Genomic DNA, 14,285 nt, shown 5'->3' on the forward strand with positions numbered 1-14,285 from the left:
GCCTGCGCCTCTGCCCGCGGCCGCGAACCCAGTCGCGCCCCGCCTCGCCTCCTCTGGGGGCGGGACCTGGGGATCCTGAGGGGCGCGCGGGGCGGGGGACGCGCAGCTCGCACAGCCTCTCCGGCCCCTGCACCTCGCGTGGGCGTCCGCACAGCTCTGGGGTCAGCCCACCTGGACGTCCCCTGCTGTCCTCGGAGGGGACCCTCGGCGCTCCCCGACCCATCTGGGCCCTGCGGGCGGCTGTCTTTGATCTGGCCGCCTCCCCGCCCTCAGTCCCCGCTGCTGTCGCGGTCGCAGCCCCCAGCGAATTCCTGTTGGCGAGAAGCTGCGGCCCGGCGCGCTCCGGCCCCTCGCTGCGACCTGCGGGGCCCTGAGGGTCCGACGCCACCTCTGCCCTCCCCTACCGCGCTCCGACTGCGACCTGGACCGGCGGTGCCGCGCGGGCGAGGGAGGCGCAGCCGGACGCGAGAGTGGTGCGCGTCTTCGGATGCCGGGCAGATGTTTGGTTGCGCCACGAGGAAGGATTGCTGGGGGGAAGCCAGGGCTCTTCCCAGTCTACTGCCGGAGGTGGAGACCAGAGCAGAGGCACAAGCCAGCACCTGCCACTCTGCGCCCAGTGTCCTCGGAATGTTCTCAGAGCATTTTTGAAAACCGGAGAGCCGGCCGGTGGCTCACGCCTGTCATCCCCGCACTTTGGGAGGCCGAGGCACGAAGATCACTTGAGGTCAGGAGTTGAGACCAGCCTGGCCAACATGTTGAAACCCCGTCTCTACTAAAAATACAAAAGTTAGCCGGACGTGGCGGCGCGCACTCGTTGTCCCAGCAGGTGGGAGCCCCTGGCCCATACACAGGTGGAAGAATCGCTTGAATCTGCGAGGCTGCAGTGAGCCGAGGTTGCACCATTGCACTCCAACCTAGGCGACAGAGTGAGACCCTGTCTCAGAAAACAAAACAGGAGAAAGTTGAGACTCAGATGTGAGGATAAAGTCCCAAAAGGACAGCCAGGAGTCTGGGGTCGCCTAGTGGTATCCTGGGTGAAAGAGTGAAACTGCCCACTTCCTCCAGTGGGACCCTTGGTGCAGGGATCCTCACGTAGGCCAGCAGGGTCACCAAGATGGCCTGCCTCTGAGCAACCGACACAAAACCTTAGCTTATGGCAAAGATCAGGAACTCTGAGAGGCAGTGCCAATCTTTACAGCCTGCATGGGGCAGCTAGGGAATGTGAACGAAGTGACGCCAGGAGGGGTTGGGACAGGTCGGTGAAGAAGCAGTCACAAGGCATTGGGGACATGCCCACCCAGGGGCCATAGCAGGGCGCACGAAGGATGACTCAAGTTTCAGGGCAGGATTAGTGGATCCCCAGGAGTGTTAGAGAGGATGAACAGCAAGCCCAGCTACTGGCGTAAACTGCTGGGTCTGGGTCAAGTTAGAGTAAGACTGGGGGCGGGACTGTGCTTTTCTGGAACTACTGCTGTTTCCAGGGGCACAGCTGCAGGGTTTTGAATGGGGCCTCACAGGGATGACAACCTGGGTCTGAATTCGGCCATGGGGATTGGAGTCTTTCACCATTTACCAAGTAGGTGATATTATTGGACAAATTATTTGACGTCTTCGTGCTCTTGTCCTCTGTAAAGGTGTGGGGGCCCGGGAGCAGGAGGGGTTACCCATCTCACCTGGGCACCAAGTGTGAGAAGTGTGAGTAAATGAGAAGTAAATGTGAGTAAATGAGAAGCCATGTTTCCATGTTGAGAATTTGTATTAGAATGAACCATATGAAGTTGCCATGTTTTGTTCAAAAGGTCGAATATTGGCAATTTCATATGGCGCAACCTAATAGTGTGCCTGGTACATGGTAAATACTCAAACGTTAGCCTAAAGAAACCCTGTTTATGACCACCTGCTAGACCATATTGCATTTACTAGACTAAATGCAAGGCCACCTTGTTCTTTTTCAGGATTTTTTTGGGGGGGTATAAATATTTTTACATCCTGCTGATTATTTTGTCTTTTTATCACACTCCTGCACCTTCCACCAGATCAAAGGAGACTTGGAAGACAATGAGTTCTTTCATTCATGAGCACCTATCTCCATGACCAGCAGTCACCACTGGACTTCAAGCCACGCCCCCAACTACAGATAGCCTAATTGGTCCTGCTGCAGCCACTCTTGTTTTTACCCTCCCCAACTCCCCATGAAGCTGATTGTCTTTTCTCTTTTTCTTTAAGATGGAGTCTTGTTCTGTCACCCCGGGCTGGAGTGCAGTGGCGTAATCTCGGCTCACTGCAACCTACACCTCCCGGGTTCAAGCGATTCTCCTGCCTTCAGCCTCTCTAGTAGCTGGGATTACAGGCACTCATCACCACGCCCAGCTAGTTTATTTGTATGTTTATTTATTTATATATATTTTTTGAGATGGAGTTTTGCTGTTGTCGCCTAGGCTGGAGTGCAATGGCGCAATCTCGGCTCACTGAAACCTCCACCTCCTGGGGTTCAAGCAATTCTCCTGCCTCAGCCTCCTGAGCTAGCTGGGATTACAGGCGTGCCCCACCACGCTTGGCTAATTTTGTATTTTTAGTAGAGACAAGGTTTCACCATGTTGGCCAGGCTGGTCTTGAACTCCTGATCTCAGGTGATCTGCCCACCTCGGCCTCCCAAAGTGCTGGGATTACAGGCGTAAGCTGCTGTGCCTGGCCGGCTTATTTTTCCTTTTGAAAATAACCTTCACTGAGATATAATTTACATATAATAAAACATGCCCATTTTAATTGAGCCATTTAGTTTTCATAAACGTGTACATCTGTGTAATCACCACCACAATCATGATGTAGAACTTTCCCACCATTCCAATTTCCTTCTGTGTGCCGTAGAAAAAAATTGTGCATCAGTGGAAAACTTCATTGTGTACATAGTGCAGATACTTCTAGGCTGTTTGAGTCTAGTCTTTCATTGCCTTTGAGCTACTGCTCTATAGGTTGTAGGTAACTGGTAGTAAAAACAAAATTCTTGTCCAGAGAAACATGCAGTCTGCCTGTCCTGTAGAAGTTCGATTGACTTCCTTCTCCCAGTATGGAAGAAACAAGTTTGCCTTCATTTGAACATTAATTTCAATATTCCTGATTTATACATGTTGGTTTTTCAATATCTCCTTTGAACTGGTTTTAATGCCAGTTTCCTCATTAATAAGTAAAATCTTTAACAGGTGTTCATTTTTTTTTTTTTTCCTCGAGATGGATTCTTGCTCTGTTGCCCAGGCTGGAGTGCAGTGGCACAATCTCTGCTCACTGCAACCTCCGGCTCCTGAGTTCAAGTGATTCTCCTGCCTCAGCCTCCTGAGAAGCTGGGGTTACAGGAGTGAGCTACAGGGCCTGGCCTAAAACGTGTTCATTTTTATATCCATGAGAGACATGACTTCATGCTTATTTTTTTATTTTTATTTTTTCGAGACTGATTCTTGCTCTGTCATCCATGCTGGAGTGCAGTGACTTGATCTCGGCTAACTACAACCTCCACCTCCAGGGTTCAAGTGATTCTCCTGTCTCAGCCTCCCAGGTAGCTGGGACTATAGGCACACGTCACCATGCCTAGCTAATTTTTATTATTTTTAGTAGATTTAGTTTCACCATATTGGTCAGGCTGGTCTTGAACTCCTGAACTCAGGTGACTCACCTGCCTCGGCCTGCCAAAGCACTGACATTACAGGTGTGAGCCACTGTGCCCTGCTGACTTCATGCTTTTTGGAAAATTATGTTTTAATAGTCCCTTTGTATAGTTAATCCCTACCTCCTTCTATCCTTGGCTCCTGGCAACCACTGATCCTGCTGTTACCATAGAATATTTTTGCCTTTTGTAGAATTTCGTATCAATGGAATAATATTTATGTATTCTTTTCTTTGGCTTCTTTCTCTTATCTTGTTTCTTTCCCCCTTACACCACGTGCACTAGCATCAGCATGTGGCTGAGATTCGTCCATCTCGTAGGTATCAGTAATTTGTTCCTTTTCATTGCTGAGTAATATCCATTATATGCACATACTACAATGTGTTTATCCATTCACCATTGTGATTTTTGAATTGTTTCTGGTTATGACTAGTGACTATATTCAAGTGTAAGTCCTCATGCAGACATGCTTTCATTTCTCTTAACTATCTATAAGTGGGCTGGGTGTGGTGGCTCACGCCTGTAATCCCAGCACTTTTGGAGGCTGAGGCAGGCAGACTGCTTGAGCCTGGTAGTTCAAGAGCAGCATGGCCAACATGGTGAAACCCTGTCTCTACCAAAAATACAAAAATTAGCCAGTCTTATAACTCAGTCTCAAAATAAATAAATATTTTAAAATAAAAAATTTAAATTTATCTATGAGTGGAATTGCTGTCTCAAACCTGCCAAATTATTTTCTTACGTGGATGTACCATTTGCATTCCCACCAGCAACCGGTGAGAGCTCCAGTTGCTCTACATCTTTGCCAACACTTGATATTGTAATTCTTTTCAATTTTAGCCATTCTGGTGGGAGTGGTAGCAGAATTTTTTTTTTTTTTTTTGAGACGGAGTCTCGCTCTGTTGCCCAGGCTGGAGTGCAGTGGCCGCAATCTTGGCTCACTGCAAGCTCCACCTCCTGGGTTCATGCCATTCTCCTGCCTCAGCCTTCCGAGCAGCTGGGACGACAGGCGCCCGCCACCAGGCCCGGCTAATTTTTTGTATTTTTTTCATAGAGATGGAGTTTCACTGTGTTAGTCAGGATGGTCTCGATCTCCTGACCTCATGATCTGCCCACCTCGGCCTTCCAAAGTGCTGAGATTACAGGCGTGAGTCACTGCACCTGGCCTTTTTTTTTTTTTTTTTTTTTGAGACAGTGTCTTGCTGTCTCCCAGGTTGGAGTGCAGTGGTGTGATCATATCTCACTGTAGCCTTCAACTCTTGGGTTCAAGGGATCCTCCCACCTCAGACTCCCGAGTAACTAGGACTCCAGGCATGCACCACCATGCTCGGCTAATTTTTCAAATTTTTAGTAGAGACGGGGTCTTGCTATGTTGCCCAGACTGGGGTGGTAGAATCTTATTGTAGTTTTTATTTGCACTTCCCTGACGACTAATTATGTTAAGCATTTTTTCATGTGCTTATGGGACTTTAGTATACCTCTTTTGTGAAATGTCGTTTCCATCTTTTACCTATTTTTATGAATAGATTACTAAGTGTTAAGGGTTCTTTAGATGTTCTGTATAGAGAGCCTTTATGGAATACCTGTATTCTGAATATCTTAATCCAGCCTGGCGTTTGCTTTTCATTTTCAGTCTTTCGAAATTTTCATTTTGATCAAGTCCAACTTACCAATAATAATGCTTTTTTTTCCTCAGAAATCATTCCTAAAGTCACAGATTTTCTTTTCTGTTTTCTTCTAGAGGTTTTATAGTTTTAATTTTTGTGTTCAGATGTATCATTTATTTTGAATTATTGTATATCTGTGAGTTAAGGGTTGAAATTCATTTCTGCCCATATGGATATTTAGTTGTTCTGGGACCATTAGTTGAAGTAACTGTACTTTCCTCACTGGAACTACTTTGGCAACTCTGTTGAAAATCAACCAGCCTTCTACGTGTGGGTCTGTCTATTTCTGGACTCTAGTATGTTTTACTGTCTACACGACTATCCTAATGCCATTGACAGTGTCTTGATCACTGCAGCTTTACAGAAAGTCTTCAAATCAGGCAGTGTAAATTCTTTTTCAAAATTGTTTTGACTATTCTAGGTCCTTTAGATTTCCATATAAACTTTATCAAATTGTCCATGTCTACAAAAAAAGATGCTAAGAGTTACCCGTTTCCATACTTTAAATTCCTCACTGGGCTGGGTATCGCAGTTCATGCCTGTAATCCCAGCATGTCAGGAAGCTGAGATGGGAGGATTGTTTGAGGCCAGGAATTTGAGACCAGCCTGAGCAACACAGTGAAATCCTGTCTCCACTTTTAAGTAATAATGAAAAAAAATTTTAAAAACCCAACCCTTTCACTGGTCTGACCCCCACCCCCTGCATAAGAGAAAGACCTCACCAAGACCTACAAAGCCCAGTGAGTCTGCCTCTACACCCTCCCCACTACCTCACCTCACCATAGAGTTTTTAATTAAGCTCCAACTATACTTTATTTCAGATCCTCCACTGATGGTTTCTCTCTCATCCCTGTCTAAACCAGATAGTGGTTACTGTTGTTTTTTTTTTTTTTTTTTTTTTTTTGAGACAGTCTTGCTCTGTTGCCCAGGCTGGAGTGCAGTGGTGCAATCTTGGCTCACTACAACTCTGCCTCCAGGTTCAAGCGATTCTCGTGCCTCAACCTCCCAAATAGCTGGAAGTATAGGCACGCACCACCATGCCTGGTTAATTTTTGTATTTTTAGTAGAGATGGGATTTCGCCATGTTGGCCAGGCTGGTCTCAAACTCCTGACCACAAGTGATCCACCTGTCTCAGCCTCACAAAGTGCTAGGATTATAGGCGTGAACCACCGCGCCCAGCCTGGTTACTTTTACCAAGCTCTTTACTTTTCCTCCACAGCACTTAACAGTTTGTAAAATGACATGTATGTTCATGTGCTTGTTTACTAGCAAGTAGGAACCACAAAGCTCAGTGTGCTGCCCGGCAGAGAGAGACCACTCAATATGTATTGGTTGAATGAATAAAGGCAGATGTATCTTTCTGAATATTTTATTAGGGCAAAACAAGATATTTGCATGGGATGCTTCTTAAGTCATCTCAAGTAGTTAGTTCCCCTTCAGTTCTTAACATGCACTCTCAAAATCAACACACCTACCCCAACCCAATACTCATCGCTTCAGTCATCCAATAAAGTACAAAATAAAAATAAAAAAAATCATCATCTGGCAAAAAAGGGAAAAGGGAGAGAGTGGCATTTTAACACATTACTAAAATGTTTAAGCTTTTATTTACACATCCCCTTCTCTCAGTTTCCCAGGTTATATGAACATTACAGCAATAGAAAGCGGTTATCATCACAGCACCCCCTTGCAAATTCCCGTTTACAGGTAACTTGGTCAGGGGAAAATATGGGCCAATGAAATAAGATCTCAGCTCTCCTATAAGCTACTGCTTTCTTCTCTTTCCCCCTTCTCTTAATGTTAGCTGGCTATTACAGAGAGGGATCATCAAGACTGTGTGGGCCTACTGGCTGAAGCGACAGGGTGGCTTCCAGTGTCCTGTGAAGAACCAGCAAGGATGCTTTTTATAACTCCAATCATCGACTTCACATCACTGAGATAACAAGACTTAAGGGTAAAGACACCACGCCACCCTAGTCAGTGACGTGTACTCCACTTTCCAGGAAGACCTGGGCCAAATGACAAGTTTTGCACAAGAAACCTGGGAATAGTGTTGGAAAAAGTCTCCTCGTGCATGGAAGCATTCACTCATCCATGCAGATGGCAACAAGGCAGGACACTCAGAAAGCGTAAGATCAAGGTACTGCTCTTATGTGCACCTTTCATTTAACTTCCCCTCAAGTGCTCCAAAAGAACAGAGCTTTGGGTATTGCTTCATTAAGAATACAGTAACTGCAGCATAAAAGCCATTGCATTCTTTAGGGTCAGTTTATTATAACCTATCCTACCAGAAAGAATCACAGTTTAAGGCCATTTATCATGTGTACTATGTAGTAAACAAAACCTTGTCCACAGTTCCACCACCAAGCCACTCCCAAGGGTGGACTGTGAATGTGACACTTCCACACTCACCAGAGATTAGAAAAAACATTTCTATTAGGGGCTGAAACTAGCCCCTTGGTTTCCTCCCTAGAAAAGAGCTGCTTGGAAAACGGATGTCACTGGAAATGACAAAAGGAACAACAGCATTTTCTATACAGTTAAAAGCAAAGGGATCATTGGCTAGCACTAGCATTTCTTCTGTGTGATAAGGGAAGCCAGCCCTCTAATTTGGCTCTCTGGCTGGGCACATGGCAATGGCTAGGGGCCTGGGCACACATTTTTTTTTTTTTTTTTTGAGACAGATTCTCCCTCTGTCACCAAGGCTGGAGTGCAGTGGCACGATCTTGGCTCATTGCATCCTCTGCCTCTTGGGTTCAAGCAATTCCTGTGCCTCAGCCTGCCGACATAGCTGGGATTACAGGCATGTGCCACCACGCCCGGCTAATTTTTGTAATTTTAGTAGAGATGAGGTCTCGCCATGTTGGCCAGACTGTTCTTGAACTCCTGGCCTCAAGCAATCTGCCCGCCTCAGCCTCCCAAAGTGTTGGGATTATAGGCATGAGCCACTGCGCCCAGCCACGGGCACATATTTCATGTGGATAAAGTCGAGGCAAGAAAAAGACATGCTTTTCTCCACGTAGAAGGTATTTTTTAAACTGGCTTAATGGATTAAGATGGCTGCTGGGCCCTGAGCATCCACATGAAGCAAATAGCAGTCTATCTGTAGGTTCTGGGACTGAAAAAAAAAATCCCTTTAAGTTCCCTTTAAGTTCTTTTTGGCTTAGTAGCCAAAAAATAATCTTTGCTTTTTATACCTCCCCCATTCACAACCCCTTTGGGCTAAGCTGATTTTAAAAACATTTTTTTTTTTGAGATGGGGTCTTGCTATGTTGCCCAGGCTAGGCTCAAATTCCTGGGCTTAAGCAAGCCTCCTGCCTCAGCCTCTCGAGTAGCTGGGATTGCAGGCTGCATGTGCACCCAGCTCCTAACAATTCTTCTTCTTTTTTCCCCCTCTTATTGAGCCAGGGTCTCACTCTGTCACCCAGGCTGGAATGCAGCGGTGCAATCATGGCTCACTGCAGCCTTGACCTTCCCAGGCTCAAGTGATTCTCCCACATAGGTGGGACTATAGGCAGGCACCACCGTGCCCGGTTAATTTAGAAAAAAATGTTTGTAGAGACAGGGTCTATCATGAAGATTCATAATCTTCATGAATGTGGACAGTTTGAAGGAAAACCACTACTCTCATCTCTTTTTCTAAGCACAAGTAGAGATTATAGCAAGTAGAGATTAAAACTCATTGGCTTACTGAGAACACCAAGAGAGGAAAGACACCTTGGGAATTAGGTCATAGCAATGCTTCAAACAAGACAACAACTGCCCATAACCCTACAAATTCTTGCAAAACAACAGTTACCCTTATTCAACAGTTACCCATATTCTTTCTCCATGGCCTACGGCATGACCGGCAGTTCTGCACTGTTACCCAATCCTGGATCACTAGGAACCGGAAATCCTTATCAATTTGGAAAAAGGGGAAAAACAGAAAAGTAGTGGTAAATGTCATCACTTTTTCCTCCCTGAGAAATCAGGAAATCTCTCCATGGAAGCCACTCATCCCCCTGGTTTTCACCAATAAGAAGGAAGCAAAGGGTATTACACACTAGAACTTTCAGCTAGGCTGAACTAGTTGAGGAATTTAGATGCAGGCTCCCTCAGGTAATGAAGAAATTTGAAAAAAAAAAAAAATTTTTTTTAAAGCCAAAGGAGCTAGCTTAAGCCCCTAATGAAAAGCCTCCTCCTGCTGGGCGCGGTGGCTCAAGCCTGTAATCCCAGCACTTTGGGAGGCCGAGACGGGCGGATCACAAGGTCAGGAGATCGAGACCATCCTGGCTAACCCGGTGAAACCCCGTCTCTACTAAAAAATACAAAAAACTAGCCGGGCGAGGTGGCGGGCGCCTGTAGTCCCAGCTACTCGGGAGGCTGAGGCAGGAGAATGGCGTGAACCCGGGAGGCGGAGCTTGCAGTGAGCTGAGATCCGGCCACTGCACTCCAGCCTGGGCGGCAGAGCGAGACTCTGTCTCAAAAAAAAAAAAAAAAAAAAAAAAGAAAAGCCTCCTCCTGAAATGTAAGGCTAAGTGTACAAACAGAACCAAGGCGTCTGATATGCTATCTTCAAAGCCCAGCACCACCATATATTGGTTTTCTCTAGAGTTGGAATTTTAAAAATCAAGAACTTGAAGGTACAGAAAGAATGAAAGGCCAAGTAAAGGAGGAAGGCATTACGGAGACAAATCACTGGAAACATGTTCAACTCCTTGGTGTCTGAAGAGGCATGACACAAACATAGAGCCCTTAGTAGTTGTGTAGGATGCTTCTGTTCACCTTGACTACAGAAGCAAGAATCCTGTTTTAAAATCCTCGGCCTATCATGAATGTTTAAGATAGTGACTAAAGCACTATGATGGCTGGATTCTTCAAACAAATAAGCAGTACTTTGGGGGTTCTGGAGACTAGAAGCTGTTTTTTAAAGGTAAGGATGTCTTATCCAAAGCAAAGCAAAAAGTTGAAAAAGTGCTATAAAGTCCATTCCCCTGCTAAGTTAAAGCTTTTTAAAAAAAAGATGCAAGAAGAAACCGCCACTGCTGCTTGGCCCACTCTTCATGTGGGCTTTTGATGTCTCCTAGCTATACATTTCCTGGCTTCTGATGTGATCTGCTGAAAGAGGTCTTATAAACCTGAAATAGGTAACAGCAATGCTGAATTAAAAGAGGAATGAGAAAAAGTGCTAAGAACTAGTCACACCTCTATAATCGACTCAGATGATCGGTTTTGGTAGTTATGGTTAACAGACATCTGTTTGAATCCTACCAGAGTCTTGAATCAGGCCATGTTAAACTGTGTATGAAACTATTCTTGTATGCCCCAAATCTCGACTTATTCTCAATGACTGTATTTATATATACACTTGTATTCCTCCAAGTACTTGGATAAACGATGATACCTAGGATATGACTGGACCCTAGATTTATATTACAGTTTCAAGAAAAGACAACCAACCATGTATAATGTATACATAACATTTTGTTCTTTAGAAAGTACAGAGGTCCTGGATAGATCACAGGAGGTTTGTCTCTTCAAAATAAACTTGTAACAAAATCACACTTATCTTGAAGTAACTTTGTACCAACAAAGTTTTGCAGTGACTTCATGCAAGCCAAAATAAAAAGACCAGCAGGTAAGTTCATTGCTTATAAGTCTGTGACTTTTAAAAACCCTACATTTACATTATTAAATAGTAACTGCAGTGCAAAGGCTATCTGGTATTCCAGAGGGATTCTATGCTAGGAAATTAGATGTGCAGGAACGGTTGACAATGTATTTGATTTTATAGTACTCCTTATTTAGTTACCACGACCTCCTTCTTACTTTAACCTATACATGCTAAATATAGTCTCTGCATCTCTCCTTGGTTCTTTCATTCATCTTTTTCTGTTCTTTAAAAAAGTAAAATAAAACTTTGGAATATCTCAGGGGCTTATTAAAGCTCGCGGATGCTGACAGTGAATAAATTTATACTCAAGACATTAAAAACAAAACTTCACAAACAATAATATTGCTTACATCCTCTGCTACATGTAATGTACACAAACATACCACAGCTGATGACAAGACACCCAGGAGAATTTGGATTGATAATCTTTACCAATAAAAGGAGCAATTTCAAAAACTAAAATGTGTAACATGACTTTTACTTTGAGACACAGTTTCACTCTGTCACCCAGGCTAGAGTGCAGTGGCATGATCTCATCTCACTGCAATCTCCGCCTACTGGGTTCAAGCGATTCTCCTGCCTCAGCCTACCGAGTAGCTGGGATTACAGGCACCTGCCACCATGCCTGGCTAATTTTTTTGTATTTTTAGTAGAGACGGGGTTTCACCATGTTGGCCAGGCTGGTCTCGATTCTCCTGACCTCAAGTGAGCCACCTGCCTCAGCCTCCCAAAGTGCTAGGATTACAGGCGTGAGCCACCGCACCCAGCCTGTATGTAACATGACTTTCATACACTGCTTTTCCATTCTGTTCCCAATCCTTCTCCTGTAACACTTGATGGATACAAAAGGACAAGCGGATCCTGGGTATAACCATGCCAAAAGTCCGCTTCACTTACACTTTGGTTCAACTAAAAAAGAACTTTAAAATGGTGATTTTCAGATTTGTTCTTTGGTCAGGCAGTATAAAGCTCTCTGAAAAAAGTCCCTTTACCTGGTTATAATATGAAAACAGTCAAAATAGAAAATGTCAGTTTAGGAAAGAGATCTATGTGTTCAGAATTTCTCAGAAAAAAAAGAAAAAAAATGTAGACAGGCAGACCCTAGCCCCAGATGCCAGATTCAATTGTCTTAGGACATCAAGAATAAAAGAGAACTAGCATTCAGAAGAGTAATATTTAAGTGGGTTAGCTTCCAAAAGGCCTAAATTAATAAATCTAATCCTTAAATAGGAACATGATAAATGATTTCTGAGCAGAGGATTTACCACCATTTTCCTTTATCAGTTTAAATCCTAATCTGGACCCAGACCCAGCCAGAGACTGTCATAATTTTCAAACGTAGAAATCAGTAGGAAATGCAAGCCACAGACTCTGCAAGGAGTAATCAATTCTTTCCACACTGCCCCTGCCCCTCACCCACCGGGAGTGCACATCACTCTACGGAGCGGCTTTGTACCCAACACTCAGATGTGAGAGTGGCCTTCTAACCAGCGGGGCATGTGGGTGCTTTGAAAACAGTAAGTGCTTTAAAAAAAACGGGGTGGGACGTGTTATGGCTGGAGCTTGGCAAGAACCAGAATTTGCGCACATCCTCAGACTGTGACCATTATGAAGAAATATTTGATGGTAAAGGAAGAAATCATCTGGTGACCAGAACAAAATGGATTAAGACCAAACCCTTGGGAGATTACACAATAAGTCTTTCAGCAGTCATCGCTTACTGTTTTTCTTAAAAGGCTAAACTTAAGATTAAAGGGTGAATACTTCTATTGATTACTTGAATGGTTAAATAAGGATTTCAAGGCTGGCCACCTCTGAGACCTGGATGGGAAGTAAGTGGAAGGCACTTGCTCCCTAGGGAGGAGGGCCAGGTAAGTCTCCAGGCTGTGGAGACAGCGCCAGCAGTAGCTCTTGATGGGCCCAAGTCTGCGAGGTGCTGGGAGGGGGGAGTGGCCTGTGTGGTTAGCCAGAGACAGGCTAGGGTCAGTGTGATTTCACAAGTAGAATGGTTACAAAATAAAATGTTTTTTTAATGGACCGAAAAAGCAAAGTGAGTCACCTTCGTTTTTAAAGGTGAGACTTAGCAAAGGAAGGATTTGAAGCAGTTTTTTACTATTTACAAAATGTCATTTAGAGTGGAGGTGGCCACCTTCAGTAGTTGAGGCAATGTCTTTCACATGAGATGGCCATAGAAGTGTGGTTCCTGGAGCTGGCTCACAAAGGCCACAGGCTGTCCTGGGTGAGGAAGAGTTCCTCTGAGGGAGCACCAAAAAGGCTCAGTCTTCTGTTTCTTCATATGTTGTCTCGTCAAAGGGCCTGTCCAGTAGAGGTACCAACCGATGGCGGGAATACTTCAGCTGCAAAAGGTCCCCAACTTCATCTATCTCCTTTAAAGCCTAAAATATGCAAGACAAAGTAGAGGTCTGTCAGAGCCAGTAGGATGCAGGCATGCCTGGTGTTTTACTTTGCTAAAAACAATCATGGCAAGATTATCCTTCAGCAGGACTTAGGTCTAGTGCATTTACACGATCAGACTACAATACAGCTGTGGAAGGACCTGCTTTCTGAACAAGGCTTTCAAGCTCACCATGAATAATGGGTTGTGAATAGCCAGGTATGCAGAATAAAGGCTATAATTCAAAGTATGATATGCTTGGTAGAAAAAGTTATATGCACTCTGAACACACAAAACCGACTAAAATTTGTCATCTCTCCCTTTTGTTTTTGAGATGGAGTCTCGCTCTGTTGCTCAGGCTGGAGTGCTGTGGCATCATCCAAGCTCACTGCAACCTCCACTTCCCACGTTCAAGTGATTCTCCTGCCTCAGCCTCCAAAGTAGCCAGGACTACAGGTGCCCACCACCATGCTCAGATAAATTTTGTATTTTTAGTAGAGATGGGGTTTCACCATGTTGACCCGGCCGGTCTCAAACTCCCAACCTCAAGTGATCCACCACCTTGGCCTCCCAAAGTGCTGAGATTACAGGTGTGAGCAAATGAGCCCAGCAACTTTTTTTTCTTTTTGAGACAGAGTCTTGCTCTATTACCTGGGCTGGAATACAGTGGCACCATCTCAGCTCACTGCAACCTCTGCCTCCTGCGTTCAAGAGATTCTCTGCCTCAGCCTCCTGAGTAGCTGGGACTATAGGCATGTGCTATCACGCCCAGCTAATTTTTGTAGAGACAGGGTTTTGCCTTGTTGGCCAGGCTAGACTCGAACTCCTGGCATCAAGTTACCCACCCACCTCTGCCTCCCAAGGTGTTAGGATTACAGGCGTAAGTCACTACACTGGGCGTCTTAAAC

General features: G+C 44.9%; 1 protein-coding gene across 1 annotated transcript in view; it reads right to left on the reverse strand.

The window, feature by feature from the left end:
* Positions 1-6,679: 6,679 nt before the first annotated feature.
* Positions 6,680-14,285, reverse strand: part of SPTLC2 (serine palmitoyltransferase long chain base subunit 2) — a 111,895-nt gene continuing 104,289 nt past the window's right edge. The window contains exons 12-13 of the mRNA XM_073997960.1: positions 9,824-13,378; positions 6,680-9,503 (exon numbers count right to left, since the gene is read on the reverse strand). Of these exons, the coding sequence (XP_073854061.1) occupies positions 13,259-13,378 (120 nt within the window). The 3' untranslated portion in view covers positions 6,680-9,503; positions 9,824-13,258. The remainder of the gene's footprint in view (positions 9,504-9,823; positions 13,379-14,285) is intronic.

Source organism: Macaca fascicularis, chromosome 7 (assembly GCF_037993035.2).
Source record: "Macaca fascicularis isolate 582-1 chromosome 7, T2T-MFA8v1.1".
NCBI classification, from domain to species: Eukaryota; Metazoa; Chordata; class Mammalia; order Primates; family Cercopithecidae; genus Macaca; species Macaca fascicularis.